At 42.0% G+C, this 21,690-nt stretch overlaps 1 protein-coding gene across 1 annotated transcript in view; it reads right to left on the minus strand.

Annotated features, from left to right (window-relative positions):
* The window catches only part of TNNI3K (TNNI3 interacting kinase), a 285,034-nt gene that overhangs the window by 199,429 nt on the left and 63,915 nt on the right, over positions 1 to 21,690 (minus strand). The window contains exons 10-14 of the mRNA XM_031968361.1: positions 18,168 to 18,266; positions 17,894 to 17,992; positions 12,412 to 12,550; positions 4,262 to 4,406; positions 4,065 to 4,169 (exon numbers count right to left, since the gene is read on the minus strand). Coding sequence (XP_031824221.1) covers positions 4,065 to 4,169; positions 4,262 to 4,406; positions 12,412 to 12,550; positions 17,894 to 17,992; positions 18,168 to 18,266 — 587 coding nt within the window. The remainder of the gene's footprint in view (positions 1 to 4,064; positions 4,170 to 4,261; positions 4,407 to 12,411; positions 12,551 to 17,893; positions 17,993 to 18,167; positions 18,267 to 21,690) is intronic.

The following is a 21,690-nucleotide window of genomic DNA, read 5'->3' on the forward strand; positions in this document are numbered from 1 at the left end:
TTCAGACCACTTAGTCTATGGAATTCAACTGTTACACATGTAGTCCTGTTGGTCTTAATGCTTTTTCAATCTCCATGTGTCCAAGTACCAATCTGTCTTGGAGAAGTCAGACCCTTCATAAATGGCTCCTTGTGATTCACTTGATGGCCACAAGAGTATTTCCCAATTTCATGCAATAGGCAGTATGGCATTCTGCTTAGCGTGCTGAGGTTGGAGTGAGGAAGGTCTGTGTTCCAGTCCTGTCTCTTATTCGGGTTGGCCATTTGACACTGGGCAATTCCTCTAGTTTTTCCAAGTTCCAGCATCCTTATCAGCAAAGTGAGACCAGGAGTTCCCTGGGGCATCTTCACAGGTTGTGGGGAAGATTAAACCTCTTTAAAAACAATGAGGATTGTCTCAGTTTGATAAATGGTGACCCTAAAGATAAGAGGGATTGGACGGCTTGCTAACAAGTCACATAATTAAAACTTGGCTGAATTAGGAGTCAAATGCAACTCTTCCAAAGCCAGTTCTCCTTCCACTGTTCCCCCCTGAACAAAAGTTCCAGTAAGATGGCAGTGAGGGCCAAGACTTGGGAAGGAGCTCACTCTGAGGATGAAAGCAAAAGCAGGAAACTCCTGAAATCTGGGCTTCTCATCAGGAACCTGGTCTTAAGAAACCCTCCCAACTATATCTGTTCATTTAGAAAATATGCCATTATAGAGTGCTCTTAATAGATCACTCAGTCCATTCCAGTATAATCTAATGAGCACTTAAGTGCTGACTATGACCAGAGGTTCTGGTGCTAAATAATGAGAATACAAAAACAAAATGAAAGTCATCTCCTGCTCTTAAGTAGACCATCTATAAATAAGCATCTACATAAGAGGTCATGGGGAGAAAGCATTAATGCTTAGGAGAATCGGGAAAGGATTCTTGTAGAACAGGGCACAAGCTATATGAAGGCAGTCAAGGCAAGGTCTGAAGTAAGTGCATTGGATGTTAGAATGGGGGGTTTCTCAGGAGTGCACATAGCTTTAGGCTAAAGAGTATTTTAAAAGTTTTTCTTCCAATGAAGAGAGTGTTGGATCTAGATCCAGGAAACACTGGGCTCCAAATCCTCACTTTGGGTAGGTTCAAGGGCATATGTGATCTTGGGTCAGTCACATTCTCAGAAGCATTTTCCAACATCTGGGGATTGTGGTATTCGTGAGACAAGGTTATTACGAGACTCAAGTGAGAGAATCTTTGTACAGCCCTCCATAAATATGTATGGTTATTCATCTCATATATCCTTTTTGGTTACTTGTACATGATGTCTGTTTCCCTTTAATGTGTCAGCTCCTTGTCTTCTCTCCTCCCCTCTAAGTGCCTAGCACAGTGCCTGACACTTTTTGATTGAACACAGGACAAGAGAGTTTCAGACTGTAACTGCTGTAAACCAACAATCCCTTGCATGGATGATGGACAAATAAGAAGAGCTTGGTATTGCTGGGCTTGGACCAAAGAGCCTACAGAAGGACAATGTTTTGACCAACAATCCCTTGCATGGATGATGGACAAATAAGAAGAGCCTGGTATCGCTGGGCTTAGACCAAAGAGCCTACCAAAGGACAATGTTTTGATGTATTTCTAAGGGCTAATCGGCACTGAAAAACTCCCAGACTGGGAGCAGGGCCAACTTTCTTGGGGACCTTCAGATGGGCCTTGGTCTTAGTGGAGGAAGGCAGGAGACAGAAGAGCCACCAGGATGGTGGAAGATGGAATGTCTGTGGCTGACTTTGTCCTCAATTTAAATACCCTATTACAATTACATCAATTTTAGAACTATTACATCACCTAATGCTAAGCATTAAGTATGTGTAAACTAGATAATCATTGTCTCATCAACTCCACTGAGTTAACATCTTGTTTCAAGTTTACTTCTCCAGAGTTCTGGCTCTCTACATATGTACACATATACAAATATAATTCTATGTTTTCTGTCTTTTATATAGCAAATCTTAAAGAATTATGCAACAAGAGCTATTATAATTATCTCTTCATTTGCTTGGAATTTAATGATGGCAGTGACCATTTCTTATCTAAACTCTGAATCCACCTTAATCTTCTGTACACTGGCTAGTTGAATAAATGTGTGGATGAGCAGATAATCACCTTTTGTTCCATGTTCACTGAGAAGAAAGACTGGAGTTAGGAATTGACACAAAGCTATCTCCAGATTGCACTTCTCAGTTCTTTCACTCCCTAATAAATCAGCCCCTTGGATGATCTGAGGACAGCTTCTTCCTCTGTTTTTGCCATTGTATGTGTATGGTTTGTAGATTTTCATATACGATTTTAGTCATTTATTTTAAACAAATACAAAGATAAAAATGGTTTTGACTGAATACTAGCTAAATAACCAATTAGCATAAATTTATTAAGCACCCACTATGTGCCAGACACTGTGCCAGGGGATATAAATATAAAGAACGAACCAGCTCTCAAAGATTGGATGACATCAAGGAGTTTATAATCAGTTAATTAAAAAAAAGTGTCCTTAATTAAATCAAAGAATGCACCCAGAACTTGATTAGGCACTTAGGGAGAAGTGGACTCTGGTGCTTTATCATGCTTTTCCTCATTTAGAACTGGTGCTTTTTATGTGCTTCTGAAAGCAAGATGGACTTCTCAGAGATTCATAGAAAGAAGTCAGTAGCTCTTGGGCATTTTTGTGGCCATCCGAATGATGCTTTTAAAGGATGACAGATGGTTTCCTTAGAAAGGTAGGCACATTTGTACCCAAGATGCTAATGGCAAAAACTACACATATAATAGAAAAAAGTGCATCACATTTGTAACTGTTGAGTTCCTGCAATGAGAATCTGGAAAAAGGAGAGATTGTTGGAGCTGCCGCTCTTGGCAGCTTCCCCCAGAATGAGGAGGGAAAGCAGCAATATGCTTACAGATGTTGATATGCCTGTTGCCATGACAATGTCAGTCGCTGTCTTTGTGGCTGTTGCTAGGATGGCAGCAGCTGGCTCCGGCTCCATCTGTTGTCCTGACGACAGCATCTGCCTCTACCTTAGCTGCTATGTGTCTAGCCCGGGCCCCTTGCCCTCTCCTCAGCTTCTGCTGTGTCTCTGTTTGCAACATCTGCTGGCTTGTCTTTGTTTTGCATATGCGGCTTCATGTACAGTTTATGTGATCGCCCATTTTAGATGACAATTGTATTTAAATTGCACTCGATGCAGTTGTCTTCAACTGAGTCCAAAGAGGGATAGCTTTCAGAAATAAGGAAGCGACATCATTCCCGTGCCCTTACCCAATCAGGCCCAAACTAGGTATAGGTTCAGGAGTGGGTTCCACATTTTGGAACGGGCAGAATGTAGAGAAGAGCCCAAGTGGGTTAGTGAAGGGTCAGTCAGTCAGTTAACATTTATTAAGCACCTCATGTATGCCAGGCATTGTGCTATGTGCTGGGGAGATAAAGAAAGTCAAAGGCAGTCCCTGCCTGCATGTAATGGGGGGAGAGAACACATAAAAAACGGCTTAAAGGTGGGAAAGGAAGGTAGCAAGCTAGTCCTGGGTCTTTTATAAATACGGGATCAGGAAGGAGCTGTCCAATGTGCCTCTTCTATTGTGTCTAGTCAGAGGGACAGAGGGGACTCGGGGAGAAGGGGGAATTAGGAGTTCAAGAGCTGATTAAATCTTTCAGGAAGATGATTTACTGGAGCAAATGAAGAAGTCCAGTAGCTCAGACACAAAAGGGCTTATATTAATATGAAATTAAAAGTAGTTGAAAGAACAGAGGATGCCTGAAAAAATATTTGAAAGACTCTCCTATTAGATTTATTCTGCTGGAAACCATAGAGAAAATCAGGAGTAATGGTTAGAAATTGGGAAGAAGAGGATACAGGCTTGATCTCAGGAAAAACAAGAGGACGTAAAAAATCCTAATGATTAGAACTTTTCCAAAACATGTACCTTAAAAGGTCTTTAAGGAAATCTTTGATAATCACTGAATGAATACAGTATAGAAGGAATGGTTGAGCAGATGCAGTTCTTTTTGAAATTCTATGATTCCTTGAAATATCCCTTACCTGTGAAAAGCTGTTTCACTAAAAATGTTTTCCTTTGCCAGACTTTCTGTTCCTGACACTTGAATTATTTCCTTGGCAACTTCAAATTTTCCATTGTAGCAAGCCCTGAGGTTAAAGAAAATATAGGTTCCTTTTAAAATGCTGTTGAAGTCACATAACATATGTCGTAGACCCAAGTGCCATTAAGTAATACTCACAAGTGCAAAGGTGTGTCTCCATAGATATTAGCAATGTGTGGCTGAACATCAGAATCACTTTGGAGCAGAAATTTTACAATATCATGGTGTCCAAATCGAGAGCAGAAATGGAGAGGTACATGGTCTTCATTATCTTGGGCATTCACTGTCATCAACAACAGAGGATGGAACAGGTTATTGTGACTGTTTATCATTCGGTTTCCATTTGTGCAATTGTTTAATACCATGCCCTGTGCCCGGGATGTTCTCAGGAAATTCTAATTGATAATGATACAATTCAGTTCAACTCAACAAGCATTTATTAAGCCCTTTATAAGGGCATATGTGCTATGTGCTGGGGTTAAAAAGGGGAACACAAAATAAACCCTCCCTCTTGCCCTTAAGGAGCATGTAGTCTAGTGACTAGGTATCTCATCCCTTAGCATCCTCTCCCCTTTGACTGAATTTTATGAGGAATCTACAGAGGGAAAAAAAAGAATTTATGATTAAAAGGAACTATGAGTTTACACTTTGACCAGATGTTGCCAATGTCTGATACAAATTTCTTCAGAAACACTGATTTACAAAGGCAGAGTTCCCTTAACTTTAAAGATATGATTTATACCAATCATTCTTACTATAAGACATTATTAAATCTCCTTAAAAGGATAATTAAGGCTACTAGATGGATAATCAATGGGAGGGACACTAGATGGAGACTTCTAAATTATAAGATTATAAATCTGCACTCTTTAGATTATCCTTAATTCCCTGAAGAGCAGAGTATCCAGTTGCTCTTTGGTGATCTAGGCAACCTATTTGAATGGGACACAGGGAAATGGCTCTGGAAGGGATGCTATACTCATAGAAAGTTAAAAGATCTTCCCCTCACCTCAACTACCAGAGTCTACTGAGCCCTATAGGTAGGTGAGAGTATTGTTCACCATATTAAATCATTGAGCTGATTTCTAAGACTATGTGTATTAAAATTGGGCTAATAGTCAGAGAGTAATTGTGGTGAGTATCTCCCAGGATTGTATCTCCCAGATGCTGGAGATAGTAAATATTAAATAGAATGTTTAGTGATTATTTCACATTTTCATTTGTCTCTTAAATATTCTTCTCTTATTGGGGTAGAGATGGAATAGACATACAAGAGCCGAGAGGGATAAGACCACGTAATGGGGTTCTGGCACAAGGATCATCTTCAACACCGTCTGATTTCATGGTTCCCAGGGTCCCCCACTAGGTTATAACTACTTTGTACTTCTTTTGTTTACTTATCTGAACCTCTGGCTATCTCCTCCTTCCTAATTTTAGTAGATCCTATGTTTTGTGAAAGCAGGGATTGTTTCATTGTATTTTTATTTTATTGTTTCATTATTTTTGTGCCTGTATTATAATGAATAACTAAATAACAACAAAGCGATTGTTCCAGAAGATAGTGGGACTTGATAAAAGTTGGCTGATTTGAATTATTGAAGAGAAAAAAATGTTGCTTTTGATACAATCACTACATCAAACATTCACAATCCTACGTGGCAAACTCTCATGAAATGTATGGATGGCACCTAATCAGCTTACTTATATATAATTGAATATTAAATGTAAGCTTGAGGAGAATCAAGGATGCTTTCAAGTCTTACCTCCCAAGCTGAAGCAGATTCTAGTAAAGTCAATTTAAAAAAGAGTTAGGGAAGAGCTTGTGCATCTTAGAGGCTTTGAAGCATAGTGGTAATGGTTTGGCCATAGAAAGAATAAGACATGGGTTCAAATGTGTCTTGTGACATTTACTAACTTTGGGATTCTGGACACGTCAATCCCTTACATTGTTTTTGCCTCAGATAATTGCCCGGGACTTATTTACAGAGTAATTAATAACTGGTGGTACTCAGCAATGGTAGATAGGCTTTTTTCCATTGATAAAACCACAGATCCTTGCATCCCCTAAAGTGTGTACTGGACCATGCATGGGCCCTCTGTTTGGGATGTAATGAATGGAGTTCCTTTGGAGGGCAGATAGGTTCGATGAGGTAGCTTGTGCTTTTCTATGAAAGGCAGGGCAACATAATTGAAATAAATGCCTTAGACAGGATCAGTGTGTCAACCAGCAACAACATTGGAGGAGCCATTATTCCTTATAGGAGCTACTGTTTGACAATGCAACAACTCCTAAGCAGCACTAGGAGGAACAATAGTAATAATGAATTCTTCTCCCCGAGAATGGAAGGCAAGCCTCGGCAGAAGACTGGGCACCTACAAAAAAAGAGTTGTGGAATGGAAAGAAGACGTGGTAATGGGCAAATTTCAAGCTCTGGGTCTTACAATTTAGGTTGATTTATTTTGGAAACCAGCAGGCATTAACACATGCGAGCTTCCATGACACGTCCTTGAGGGTGATGGGAATGCAAGGGGAAGTGTTCAGTGTAATTTTGTCTTAGGTTTCTTCTGTTTCTGTTCTTGTGTTGGTTTGTTTTATGCAACTCTCAGTTACTATTGTAAATCAGAATGTGATTCACCGGGGATGTTTTTAGAAGGAACTTTGTTTTCTCTTTTATGTAGAATTGAGAGACGCAATGTGCCTTAGTGCATAAATGCTGGACTTGGAGAAGCAGGTGGGAAATCCTGCCTCAAACAATGGCTATTTTACCCTGGACAAGTCCCTTAAATTATCTCAGTCGCAGTTTCCTCATCTGTAAAATAAAGGTTGTAGCAGATGGAGAGCACCATACTATACAGAGGGCTAAGCCTGGATTCAGGAAGGGTTATCTTACCAGGTTCACATCTGACTTCAAACACTTGCTAATTGTGTGACCTTGGGCAAATGACTTAACCCTGTTCACCTCAGTTTCTCATTTGCAAAATGACTTCAAGAAGAAAATGACAAATGACTCCTTTAACTTTGCCAAGAAAACCCCAAATGGAGTCCCAAAGAATTGGATGTGAATGAAATAACTGAACAACAAAAATAAATAAATAAATAAATAAATAAAGGTATCGGGCTTAATGATGTCTGGGGTCCTTCCCGGCTCTAAATCTATGATCCTAGGTAATAAATTCACAAATCCTTAATGATTCCTATGTTTGAGTTCCTGCCAGGTATTTAGCATTTCATCTTCCCCTCAGTCATCTTAGATGGTGTTACCACACCTCTGGGGAAGCCAGATATAATCCCAGGCTATTTACTCATGTAAATCCTGGGCCCTTTATGTCCTTATTAGAACTTTATTGGAGGAGGTCAGTAGACTCAGCAGCAAAGTAGTGACTAAATTATTCTTCATGACCAACCTTTTAATTCTTTAAAGTTTTCTTTTCCAGTCAGTCAAGCTTTTCAATGTGGATTTTTTTTAAAAGAATGAATATTGAGATTGGAACATAAGGTGATTTTCTTGTTTGCACTATAAATTTCCAATGTTGCGGCATTTCTGTCTTGTTTAATTCCATCAAATATTTGTGAATTCATTTGATAAAGTGAATCTCCACCAAAAAAAAAAAATCCCAATGATGCTTCTACTGTCTACAGATTTTACAGAAAAATGGGTTTATCTTGGAGATTGGCTAAAAGATTGTAATAAAAAAAATTACTTATGATCTCCCAAAACCTAAGAAAAATATGATGTGGGGACTCATGTTCACAAGAAATGATCGGTTAGAAATCAGTCAATAAATGGGTTTTAAGGATCTATTATGTGCCACTCATAAACAATACATATTTTGATTCACATTTCAATGGAAAAATCAAGGAAAAAATACTAAATAAATGTCTCAAAGTAGTCCCACATTTTGTGTTATGCACATGAAGAAACAGCAGAATGCAGTATTTGGAATCAGAAAACTTGGTTTCATGGTCCAGCACATTATAGATGCTTGATAAATGTTTATGGGATGGCTGACCCATCCTTGCCAGAGAAGTAACCACAAATGTTTCATTTTGTTCCATCTATATGAGTTTGAAACCACCATCTCCATGCCCTTGCAAAGGCATGCTCTCCCTCATCACAGTCTCTGGAAGCCCCTTCAACTCATTTTGTTTTCCTTCTCAGGTTATTTTTACCTTATGTCTAAGTCTGATTTTTCTTGTGCAGCAAAATAACTGTATGGATATGTATACATATATTATGTTTAATGTATACTTTAACATATTTAACAATTATTGGTCAGCCTGGCATCTGGGGGAAGGGGTCCGGGAAGGAGGGGAAAAGTTGGAATAGAAGGTTTTGCAAGGGTCAGTGCTGAAAAATTACCCATGCATATATCTTGTGAATAAAAAGTTATAATAAAAAAATAGACAAACTGTATGCATTCTCATTTCTCTCAACTCTCAGACAGTAGTTGGGAAATTCAATGTAAGGAGTAAGGAATAAGAATGAGTGCCCCCTCCTATCGGAGACCATCGATGGTCTGCCAGATGCTAATGCCATCCTGGAAATTATTTGAATTTATTTTCTGTGTATATATTAAAATTTGGAGCAAGTGAGCAGAGGAATAAGAATTCGCTTTGTGATCCGGAAGATCTGAGGCTAAATCTTACTTTGGGCACATACTTAGCTAAGTAAACCTGCAGAAATCATAGCCTTCCAGTAGTCAGAGGCAACTCTAAGCTCAAAAGCTCCAGGCCTGGTGCTAATCTCCTTTGGTGGAAGGAATGAGCTCACTGGGAGTTCTCTTCACCAGTGAAATCCTGGGTTTGGTCTAATTCCAGTTATAATACTTTGTATAATTGTAGGTCTACAAGTTGTTTCCTCACTAGAAACTCCTTGGGAGAACGAACTGATGTGTTTTCTTAGCACAGTTCCTGGCCCATGAGGGTCAATTAAGCAACACTAATGGATTGATTGACTGACCAAAAGAGAAAACAGAAAACAGCGAAAACCATGTTAGGAAGACTGTGGATGAGAGCATTTGAACGGCAGTCATCCCATACACGTTGGCATTTGTTTGCTGTCGGACATTGTCACTGCTGTGGTCATCATCACTGGCAGCACAATTCAGAGTTGGGAAATAGGAAAAGTTTCCTTCAAGAGACAAGAAAGCTGCTCTTGGGGCAGACTGCTGTCCTGAATGAGCTTCGGGTGAGAAAGGACACTGCCCAAAGGGAAGGGCTGTGTCCGGACACACGGCCCCAAATATACGCTTCATTCATGTAGACACGGCACAAAGACTCCCTTCCCAGGCTGCTGCACCACAAAGGGACTGGGTCCAAAGCTCAAGACCTCCCCGGGTGTAGGGCCATGTCGCCTTCTGATCACTGACCAGCTTCCACTGCTGAAAATGGCCTTTTTGCATCTTGGGGAGAAAGGAAAACTGCAAGCCCTCCCCGTGCCACGTGCGGCCACCTGCCGGCCAGTCCCCTCTCCTTGGAGACGGGGAAGGAGCCCCACATTTTGCTCGTGTCACTGACCAGGGCCCTCGGAGGAGGCCGGCCGGACGCTTACAACCTAGGCCGGAGATGGGGCTGGCCGCCCCAGCCTCCTGAATCTCCAGGGCTATTTTCAGAATTACAGTTGGCTAATTTTGCAGTGGGAATTTATTTTCATTCTAAAGTGTTGGTGACATTCTGGGTTGCCATGACAACCCCCCGTAAATACCAGGTTTCAAATTGTGCTCCTTTACGGGTCATTCATTTCATCTTCCCCTTTCGTACATTTTCCGTGGCGAAGGTCCAGTCCAAACCAAATCATCTGGAAGCTTAGTCCGCTTTTCAGAATAAATGAACTGACGAATAATAACGCCGGGCTCTGGCGGGCAGGAGGCCCACGGCTCCTCCGGTTTATTTTTTGCAGTAATGGTTCAGTGCAAACAGGTCTTAAATATCAAGGTTATGCTTGAAGAGGGGGAAAAACATACTTAGAAATCTGAGTCATGCTGGCTCCACAGTTTTAAAAACGAGAGAGTGGGAGGCACAGAGTGCACGTGAGGGGCTCGGGGAAAATGTTAAATTGACACCGTATGATATTAGAGTGTGGGAGGGGCGGGGGCTCCTTCCACCTTCCCATCCTGGTGCAGAAGGAGGTTTTGGTCCTAAGGACATGCCCTTCCTAGGAAACATTTGTTTGGTATCACAGAGCCTCGGAGGTGACTGGGGAAAGGCTAGAAGTTAATTCAAGTAATAAAAAGTGAAATGGAGCTAGTCAGGTCTCCCTTAGGACTTTGTATCTCCAAGTGTAGCAGCTCCAGACACAGTGTAAGTCCTTCGATAGATTTGTTGGTTGACTAAGTGACTGAGAGAAGAGAGGCTGAAGAACAATACCGTTTGTGGATTGACTAACTGATTCATGGCTAGAAGAAAAGTTTTGGTCATTGTCCAGGAGTCTCAGTGGGTTGAGCATCGGACCTGGAGTCAAAGACGAGTCATTAGCCACGTGACAGTGGACAAGTCACCAAACCTGTTTGCCTTAATCCATAGGAGAAGGATCTTGGTTATCAGTATCTTGGTTAAAGAATAATCAGCCCAACAAAAACAACAAAACTGGACAGCCCAACAAAAACAACAACAGGGATCATGAAGAATCAAGCACAAATGAATCAATTGAACAAGAACACTCATTCTGCACCAGAAAAATGAATGGCTCCCAAGCCCTGGGCACTCACCTGCTACATATTGGATATTTTAAAACATAGAAAGGCACGTTGTCACAATTTCACACACACACACACATCCAGATGCAGACACGCAGACAGACCCACAAGGCAACATTTCCTTTTGCTAGGATGATAGGAGGCTCGCTCTCCTTTCCTGTTTTCTTCTATGTGGAAGCTTTGGGCTTTCATTACGAAAGGTGAAACCACTGATTAGCTGGATTAACTGGAAATCAATCTGTACTTTGGAGCAAGAAGCTGGCAGTTGCCAAGGCCTGCCAATCTTGTCCATTTTTGTACTGTGTAGTAAAGGCCAGCAGCCCTTCCAGCTGTGTTTTTAATTAGGTCTCTTGGGGGTCAATGGAAGAAGGCTGGTTCCGCACGCCTGAGGGGACTTCACAGCAAGCAGATCAACACTGTGAGAACTTTGTGTCCAAAAGGGGAGGGCGCGGGCAGGGGCATGGGCCGGGGAATGGCTTTTCTGCTTCTGAACAATAGTCACAAATGGCCCTTAGGATGAGGACTGTCCAAAGCTGACTAGTCTTGCCCAATGGCCTTAGAATGTCTTTAGCCTGATCATACCCAATCCAGCTTTTGCATTTCAAAACTCAAACCCAAACCAAGTGATGTGATCTCTGGCAACATCCTCTACGTTCCCTTGTAAAATCAGGAGGAAGGCTTCATGACATCATGCAAGAGTTTAATGCATTTTAAAAATGGGACTCAGGATGTGTCAATCAATCCGCAAGGATTTCTTCAGCACCTGCTGTGTGCCAGACACTAGTCAGGATTTGAGGGGGAGGAGGGAGTGACAAGTCAAGTCAAAAAAAAGTCCATGAAGTATTTTCTAAGGAAAGGTGCTGGGTGCTGGAAAGGGGACAAAAGGGGGAACAGTCCTGCCTTCAATGATCCCATTCTCTAGTGGGAGAAACAATGTCCCCCATTAGAAAGAGCGGGAAGCTCCCTCTCTAGTCTTAAGCTGTGATTCTTATGGTTTTTTGTGTGATGGACCCCCTGGGCACCCTGAGAAAGCCTTGGAAGCTCTTCTCAGATTATTTTTAAATGCGTACAATAAAATGTATGGCCACACAATGGAAACCAATCATATTGAAGGGATAGTCATAAAAGATTTTCCTATTTGTGTTCTTGGATTCCAGGTCCAAAAGCTGTTTTAGAGACATCAAGCCTTCTATAATTTCAAGATTTAGCTGTTCTCCAACATTCATTTAATCCTAGAGTTTAAGGGAATTACTGGTGTGAAGCCTTTGTTTGAAATAGCGGCTAGAGAGCTGGGCCGAGAGGCAGGCTCCAAATCCAAGCCTCTGACCCATGTTGGCTGTGTGACCCCGGCTAAGTCATTTTACCTCTTAGCACCAAAGACACCTTCCGAGATCATTTTGTTAGAGGAAGCTGCTCACAGGGAGCTCCAGAAACAGATGTAATTTCAGGTTCATTCAAAGAAACTTAAAAAGAAACTTTAAAAATCTAGGTATAGCAAAAGCAGGGTCTGTTTTTTTTTTTTAACAACTCAATGTTAGTACAATTTATAAACCACCATTTTAGTTTGCTGTTGGGTAAAAATAATATCTTACCATCTGCTTTGCTGCCTTCTTCCATCAAGAGTTTTGCAATATTAAGGAATCCTTTGGCAGATGCTAAGTGGAGGGGCCGATCTCCAACTTCCCCACTTAGATTCACATCGGCACCAAATTTCAGCAGGAGACGTGTCACCTAAAGGAACCATTCATTTAAATCAGATATTAGAACTTTTTACATCTAATGAATGAAGGCATGCAATACTTTCAGTATTCTTGGAGAAGAATCTTGGTAACTCCAGAGACATAGAGCCCTAATCCCTCTCCACCTCATTTTTTTTTCATAATTAAAATGGCAGAAATGTCTACTCCGTCTGGTTTGGAGAGATGCCTCGTCAAGCGAAGGTGATGTTGCAAGGGGCTCTTGGTGCAAGGACGCGGCGGCTGCTTGTCTCTGGCTCCTGCTGCTTCCCATCCTTCCTTCTCTCTTGCAATCCAGCCAGCCTTCCATAGGATGGCTCTTCTTGAAAGTCGCTCTGATTTCTTTCCAGCCACACCTAGGAGGCTTCCCTCGTGCCTTGTTTCTCTCAACCGCTCTTTGGATCTTGGTATTGCTGATCACTCCTCCGCTTCTCCATGGAAATCGGAGTTCTGCAGCATCTCCAAGGGGTTTTATTTATTCCTTGTGCAGAGTGATCCCCAGCACTTTGAAAAATCTCATCCAACCTCCACATTTTACAGATGTGGAAACTGAGCCTCGGCAAGCTTTGAATGGCTTTAAATAAGTAGAAAAAAAGGCAAATGTGGAGGCCTGTGTTGAGGACAGCAGAGCAGCCCACATGTCTGAGATCCACTTCTCTCCCCCCAAAAGAGCTTGGATGAGTCCCAGAGTTTCTGCAGAGTCTTAGAAGTACCTCAGTGCCAACCATTTCTCTCCTGTACTTGGGGCTTCTCTGAGGATCATCTTTATAAACAGAGTAAAGCTCAGTGTTCTACCTTCTCCCCTTCCCAGAGATCCCTCCCCTTCAAACACTCCCATGTTTTTCTGACAGCTCAATCAGGGGACAGCTGGAATGGAAGGAAGTCCAAGTGGCCCAGTCTGGCTTCCAACATGGCAACAGACACACGATTTATCGAGATCGTGGCAAAAACCCATCAATTTGTGCCATCGTGGCTCCAGGACAGGATGGGATTCAGAAGTGAGCCAGTCCAAAGGCCTCACATTGCCATCGATAACCCTGAAGCCCTGGGGTGGGTTGTAAGTGGGCACCATATCACAGAGTGAGTGTCCAAGCACAGATTTGAACCCTTTTTCTTTGATTTCCTGCTGGAGTAAAACACTGCAATGGGGAGAGGAAAGGGGGAAGGAGGTATGTTATTCTACTTAAAACAACAAATTGTGCCTATAGAGAGTTCTTTCCTTTTCCAAGTGTTTGTGAAGAGCCATCCTTTAAATTCAAGAGAAATCAGAGTAGTCGCCTTTAACTTTAGGGAGACTAGCACTTACTAGCATATACAGTATAGGAACTAATGCACACACCTCATAAATCCCAGTGATGAGATCTATAAAAGGTAGGCACAAAGTATCTCTAAAATCTATTGTCTATTAAGCCCCATGATTATACACTTTGGGGGATATTGCCCACAGTAAGAAACATCAACTCTTCTCCGGAGAAATGAATGAATGAACGGCCGGAGGGCTGATGTGTCAAGCACATTTCTTTCTAGCTAATGTACCATTCTCCTTGTCAGCATAATGCAGAAGAGGACCATTGCAGCCATAAATTGCATTCGTGGCGCCTTTCCTCACAGGGAGGAGTCCAAGTCCCTTATCATAAAAGTCCCATGCCCATTTTAGCATAATTTCACAAGACTGTGACGATATGTTCACAGCAAGTAAACAACCTTATCTCCCCGCCCAACATGTAAAGATTCCCTTTATGTTCCCATTAAACGATGAGGTTAATCTCCAAAGAGGAAAGCTCCTCAGATGGCATGCATGGCGTACATCCTTGCTGCCACGAAACAGAGAAATGAAGAGTTTTTCAATCATCTCAGTTTTTGGAGTTGTCACTTTCCAATGCATTTTTCTTTCTTTCATTTTTTTTTTGAAAATAGTATTTCCCCCCCATTACATGTAAAGGGAGTTTCCAACATTGATTTTTTGTATGATTTTGAGTTTCAAATATTTTCTCCCTCCCTTCCTCCTGTTCCCCTTCTCTAAGGTGTAAAGCAATCTGATAGGGGGCATGTATATTCAGTCATGTAAATGTATTTTCACGTTAGTCTTGTTGTGAAAGAGGAAAGGGAACAAAAGGGGAAAACCACAAAAAAATAAAAATAAAAAGAAGGAATTGAAGACAGTATGTTTTGATCTGAATTCAGACTCCGTACTTCTTTCTTTAGATGTGGATCTCATTTTTCATTATGAGTTCCTTAGAATTGTCTTGAATCAATACATTGCAGAGAAAAGCTAAGTCAATCATGGTTGATTATCACACCAAGTTACTATTACTGTGTACAATGTTCTCCCGGTTCTTCTCACTTCACTCAGCATCAGTTCATGTATGTCCAGATTTTTCTGAAATCTGTCTGCTCATCATTTCTTAGAGAATCATAGCATTCCATTCCATTTATATGTTACAACTTTTTCAGCCATTCCTCAGCATCCATTTAATTTCCAATTCTTTGCCATTACAAAAAAAGAAGTTATGATTTTTTATACATGTGGTTCCTTTTCCCTTTTTTACGATCTTGGTGGCATACAGACCTACTAGTAGTATTGCTGGATCAAAGGGTATGTCCAGTTTCATTGTCCCTTGGGAATAGTCCCAAATTGGTTAGATCAGTTCACGACTCCACCACCAAGGCTAATATGTCTCAAACCCCCCCCCCCAATTTCTCCGATATTTATCATTTCCCATTTTTTGTCACATTAGCCAATCTGATAGTGAGAGGTGATATCTCAGAGTTGTTTTAAATTGTTTCCCACCTTTCTGTTCTCCTTCTACACTTGGTTATGTTGCTTTTGTTTATGCAAAACCGTTTAGATTAATGTGATCAAAATTAATCCATTTTGCATTTCATAAGGTTCTTTGTTTCATTTGGCCATAAACGCCTCCCTTCGCCAAAGATCTGACAGATAAATGAGTCCTTGTTCTCCTAATTCCCTTATGGTGTCACCTTTTACATCTACACCATGTCCCCATTTGGACCCTATCTTGGTACAGGATGTGAGATGCTGGGTGTTCCTGGCTTCTGCCATGCTACTTTCCAGTTTTCCCAGAAGTTTTGTGATGCTGAGTTCTTATCCCAGAAGCTGAGTCTATTGCTTTACCAAACAATAGATTAATAGTCATTTGGCCCGTTGTGTCCTGGGTTCTGGCAGGCAGTTTGCCTGCTGAGCCGGCGCTGATGGCTGTAGATCTCTGCTGTAGCTCCTCGGGACGGACACTGTGCCCTGGGCCGAGAGTCCCTTCCTCGGGCTGGAGAACTGACTCCTTCCTCTTTTTGTACGTTCTGTGACTCCAGAATTCTCTTAGGGGCTTGATTTAATATTGTTTCTGGGAGTAACTGGGGAGAGCTCAGGCAACTTCCCGGCTTCTCTCCCTCTGGGCTCCCCACTGCTCCCATGTATGTTTGATGCCGGACTCGCCAGTGCAGTCCAGCGCTCTCCAAGTAACACATCTGTGAAATGAGAAGTCAACTCTGGCCAGAGGCCGTGCTTCACAGTCTGAGAGCATCCAAACTCACGCCTGAAGCAATAAGGAGAAACCAAGGGGGGCTCACTCCTCACCCTAAGCCCCTCCTGAAGGGCACGGCAGACTCCCCTCGAGTGCACCTATAAACGGAGAAAGCTGAAACGTAATCGCCAAAGCCCATTTTGGTTCGGTTACCAGGGCACCGGCCTTTGGCATTTCCCGGGATTGTAGTTGCTTTTTTTCTTACTCTTAGTTTAAGGTAAATTCCAGGGAAAAGCCCCGGCTTTCATCACAGAACATCAAAGGGAATCAGGAGGTAGGATGGGTAGGTAGATGGGTGGGTGGGTGGTGGGTGGGGATTCCGTTTCTGACCGAAGATGGCAGGCTGGGGGTCCAATCCATTCCTAATCTCAGCAGATCCCGTGACAACATCTTCCTGATGACTGCCTGCCCATGCAAAGTGAAACTCAGAGCTGAGGAGTTATATGAATAACTAAGCACTAACACCTGAAATGTCATTTAGGAAAACTTGGTGAGGTTTCCCGGCTGGAATTATCTGGGTGATTATCTGGGTGACTGTCTGCGACAGCGGGAGGGAGGGAGGCGTTTCTCAGGTGCTGCATTATACATGTTCTCCTAAGTGACAGGAATGAAGAGCTGGTCAGTGATCTCTGCTGTCTGGGCCGGCCCACAGCCACTCTAAGCTCAGACTGGCCACAAGGAAGCCAAGTTAATTCACCCTCTTTGCTCAATTTGTACAAAGTGAGGTGAGACTCGGTGCATTTGGGGAGGCTTCCCGACCCCGGCAACCTGGTCTATGGGCAGACAGAGGTAGGTCTGTCCCTCCCTTTGGATGTTCAGGTCCTCCAAATGCTGTCGAGGATGTGGAGGCTACTTGAGTTCCTGGGATGCAAAAAGCAGCCATAGGGATCCTGGTTGGATACAGGGAACTGAAACCCAGGCCCCTTCTCAGGAAGCCCCTGCAAGGAGTCAGTCAATTCACAAAGGCCTTGAGGCCTTAGGGATTACCCTGGGTCATGGGTGCCTTCCCATGGCCTCCAAGAGAGGCTTCTCCGTGCTTCTGCATGGGGCGGGGACCCAGTAGCTCCTCTCAGCAGAGACATATTTCTTTAGGATGTCGAGGTGCCTCTCAATCTGATGGCAGCCCCTTCTACCCAGGGGAGAATCTGCCTTTTCTTATGGGGAGGGTCTTCTGTCTTTTCTCCTTTGCAAGGGCACCTGAGTCTTTTGCAATAATAAGGAGAGTCAATTGGTGTGTCTCTGCATATGTGTGCATTTCTGCATGTGTGTTATGTGTGTGTGCATTTGTACATGTGTGCATTTGTGCGTGTATGCATGTGTGCGTTTCTGCATGTGTTGTATGTGTACATGTGTGCATTTCTGCATGTGTGCATGCACGTGTGTGCAAGTGCATTGTGTATTTCTGAATGATAATATAAGCTTCCCCTTTGCTTGTTATCTCCATATTTCCCTGTTTGCACACAGTTGTCTGCGCTCTCCATTACAGCAAGAGCTCCTCGGCCTCAGGGGATATGTTTTGCCTCTCTTTATATCCCCAGCACTTGGCGGCACAGTGATGAGGATACAGTAGGGGCTTACTAAATGCTTCTGAACTGACTGGATGATTTATTCAAGGATGGGGGAGAGACTGGCAGCAGCTTCAGAGCAGGTTGGGCTGCTGGGAAGAGTTCAGAGAAGTGCAGTGGCCGGATCATCAGTACGTGTCCAGATCCCAAGCTTTGAATGCTTTTACTCTGACTTCTCTGAAAGAACGCAACATAATAAAGGTCTGATGCGTGCTGCAATGACCCCATTACCTGCTCGTGACCGTAGTATGCTGCGATGTGGAGGGGGGTGAAGAAGACCGCGTCTTGGACGTTGACGTAGGCTCCGTGCTGCAGCAGGACTTCGGCAGCCTAGAAGGGAAGCCGAGAGCCGTCAGTTCTGCAGATGGCCCAGACCCTCTCTGCTCCAGCTCCCACCCCTTGGCAAATGTGACTAGAGATGGAGAATCCATGGCCTTTCCTAAGGACTAGTTTCAAGGAAACAGCCTCTCCTGCCAGCTTACCCCCTTGGAGGCAATGAACTAACCCCTGGGAAAGCACTGATTAGATATTCGCTGTATTCCAGGGACCGTGGTACTGGGGCAGTGCCGAGAGTGAGATTGTTCCTCTCCACCACTTTTCTTTCCTGTGGATGGCACATAAAGTTTACCCGTCCTGAGGAAAGCCGCTCCGGTACAAGGAGGGCTCCCTGCTCCTGGCCCCATCAGCACCCAGTGCTGAGCCATTAGGTCCCGCCAGTCCAGGAGTCCCAGCACTATCAAACCTCTCAACCTCCACCACTGACTCCGCTCCCAGTTTATCCCCAAACCCATGAGCAATCCTTGACTTGGCCTAAGAACTTCCTCTCTGGATATGATAGTCCCATCTCTTCAGAACTATGAACAGCTTCAGAACCACCAAACAAACACAAATTATTACCCAAGACCTTGCACTTTTTTTAGCACCCTCTACAGGAGTGGGTTTATCAAAGGAAATGATATTAAAGAAGATAAATGATGGCTTTTGCTGCACCATAAAGACCACTCTACTTTTTCCTGTGAAGTTGAAAAGCTATGTTGTCTCCCCTATCAGAATGTGAACATCTTGAGAGTAGAGATTGTCTTGACTTTCTTTTTATTTCACCATTGCCCTGCACAAAGGAAATGTGTGAAGAATGCTTTTCCATCCATTCATCCATTTATTCATTAATTCATTCATCTATCAATTCATTCATTCATTCATGCATGCACGAATGCACTTATCCATCTATCTGTTCCATTCATTCTTCCATGAAACTAATCATATTACCTCTCCTTCTAACAATTCCCCAGCTCCTATTTTCTTATCACATGGTATCTCAAGGGGAGGCTTAATGCAACCACTATATTTTACAAAGGAAAAACAAGATGAAACCAAACCAAAATGTATCTGAGAATTAAATAGATTAAAATGCTCTGTATGATATCACATAGTAAATTAAAGAGAGAAAGCATAATAGACATAAGTTTGGATCTCTGCTTTCTGACTTCTGTTCAAATGTTCCAATACAACTCCCAACTTTTCACATTGAATCTGATGGTAGAAATTATCTTTTCTGTCGCTTGGGAAAAAAAAATCTAAAATAGTGATTGTCTTCCATGGACTGGGAAATGTCTGTTATAGCAACTGGGTTTTCTGGGGAATACAGGGAAATGAGGAAATGAAAATTCTGACGGCAGAGGATCCTGCACTGTGCATTTAAAAATGACATCACTAAAGGGACCTGTATGTGCACGAATGTTTGTGGCAGCCCTTTTTGTAGTGGCTAAAAACTGGAAACTGAATGGATGTCCATCAGTTGGAGAATGGTTGAATAAATTGTGGTATATGAAAATTATGGAATATTACTGTTCTGTAAGAAATGACCAACAGGATAATTTCAGAAAGGCCTGGAGAGACTTACATGAACTGATGCTGAGTGAAATGAGCAGGACCAGGAGATCATTATATACTTCAACAACAATACTATATGATGACCAGTTCTGATGGACCAGGCCATCCTCAGCAACGAGATCAACCAAATCATTTCTAATGGAGCAGTAATGAACTGAACTAGCTATGCCCAGAAAAAGAACTCTGGGTGGTGACTAAAAACCATTACATTGAACTCCCAATCCCTATATTTATGCACACATGCATTTTTGATTTCCTTCACAAGCTAATTGTACAATATTTCAGAGTCTGATTCTTTTTGTACAGCAAAATAACGGTTTGGTCATGTATACTTATTGTGTATCTAATTTATATTTTAATATATTTAACATCTACTGGTCATCCTGCCATCTGGGGGAGGGGGTTGGGGGGTAAGAGGTGAAAAATTGGAACAAGAGGTTTGGCAATTGTTAATGCTGTAAAGTTACCCATGTATATATCCTGTAAATAAAAGGCTATTAAATAAATAAAAAAATAAAATAAAATAAAAATGACATCACTGACCCCCAATCAATGATTTGTGACTTGTGTGTTCTTTTAGGATACGTTTGATTGATTCAGCAGATTTTGACATATTTACTCTTATGCATAAAATGGTACTGATTTGAAATGAAGACTTAGTGGTATTCTTGAAAAGTCCACAGATTACCAACATGATGTCAAATTCATGACTGTATCCTCATTAACAACCTGTGTTACCCAATTGGGCTAATTGGCCTAAACATGGAATGCAAAAGGACAGGATGAAATCTGCTGACAGGGGTTCTTTCTGATTAAGTCAGGATGGAAAATTTCAGAATCATTCACGGGGAAAAAAATCTGATGATAACCGATTCCCAAAAGTTTGAATTCTGAGCCCATTTATAGAATGTGACAGAGATCAAGGTACATGAGAGGCCTTTTAGAAAGTTTCACATTTTAAATTTAGCATAACACTCAAATGGAAGACTTAGCATGAATTTTTATTTTAAAAGGACTTTGTGAAATGCTCACATAGAGAGCCAATTTCCAAGGCACCGTTCCAAGATGTACTTCATTCCAAAAGATAACTGCTTGTAGGCTTCAATAAATAGTCCAAAGTGGATTTTTTTCTAAGTTTGCACTTTCCCAGTCACTCAGAAGGTCAGCCTTTCAGCTGAACATCTATTAATTATGAAATGTTGGCCTTCTGAACAATTGTCAAAATAGGAGCTTTAACAAAACCACATTGGGCTATCATTGAAGTGCAGAGTCTACTTAGTTTTGTTTTAAAATACCAAGAAAGCCTTTGCTGCTGAAAGAAAGGCTTCAATCCAGTGGGGTATGGCAGAAAGAAAATGATAAGGTAAATCCAGAGACCAAAAACAGGAATTGGGGGCTCGGGAAAAGTCTTTCCTAATCTTGCTAGAGTTCAGTTTTCTCATCTGCCAAGTGGTGGGATTGGACAGAATCTCTGGCATCCTTCTCACTCATCAAGGATGTCAGAATTATCTAGACCTATTCCATAGTCTTTTAGTGTGAATGAGATCTAGTGAAAAGGGATTTTTTTTATCATAGAATATTTCAAAAGTACTTCAGCATCTCACAAGAAAATAGAGTTATTGTTACTTAGAATTAGCATTAAAAGGGGAGATGTTTTAGTGATACTTTTTCTCTATAAAGATGCAGCATGAAGCTTATGGTTCTTGCAGTTTGGGCATCCCTTCTTTCAAAGGCAATGCTGATCTAGAACTGAAACACATGGAAAACCCCAGCCTTCATTTCGCCAGAAGGGAATAATTAGATCTGACTTTTATGTGGTAATTTAAGATTTGTGAAGGACTTTATATAAATTACTTCTTATGATCTTCAAAATGATAATGAAATGGAACTCTGCTGTTTTCTTGGCCCCTATTTTCTTCTTCTGTCCCCCCTCTATGCTATTCCCTAGGTGAGCTCATCCATTCCCATAGATTCAATTGTTATCTCTATGCAGACAATTCTCAGACTTATTAGTTAGACTAACTTTGCTGTCAATGTCCAGTCTTGCATCACTAGCTGTATCCAAATGGATGTCTTGTAGACATCTTAAACTCAACTTCTCCAAAACCCTTTCTGCCCCTCCCATCTTCCTAATAGAG

This window comes from Sarcophilus harrisii, chromosome 4 (genome assembly GCF_902635505.1).
Source record: "Sarcophilus harrisii chromosome 4, mSarHar1.11, whole genome shotgun sequence".
Lineage (NCBI taxonomy): Eukaryota > Metazoa > Chordata > Mammalia > Dasyuromorphia > Dasyuridae > Sarcophilus > Sarcophilus harrisii.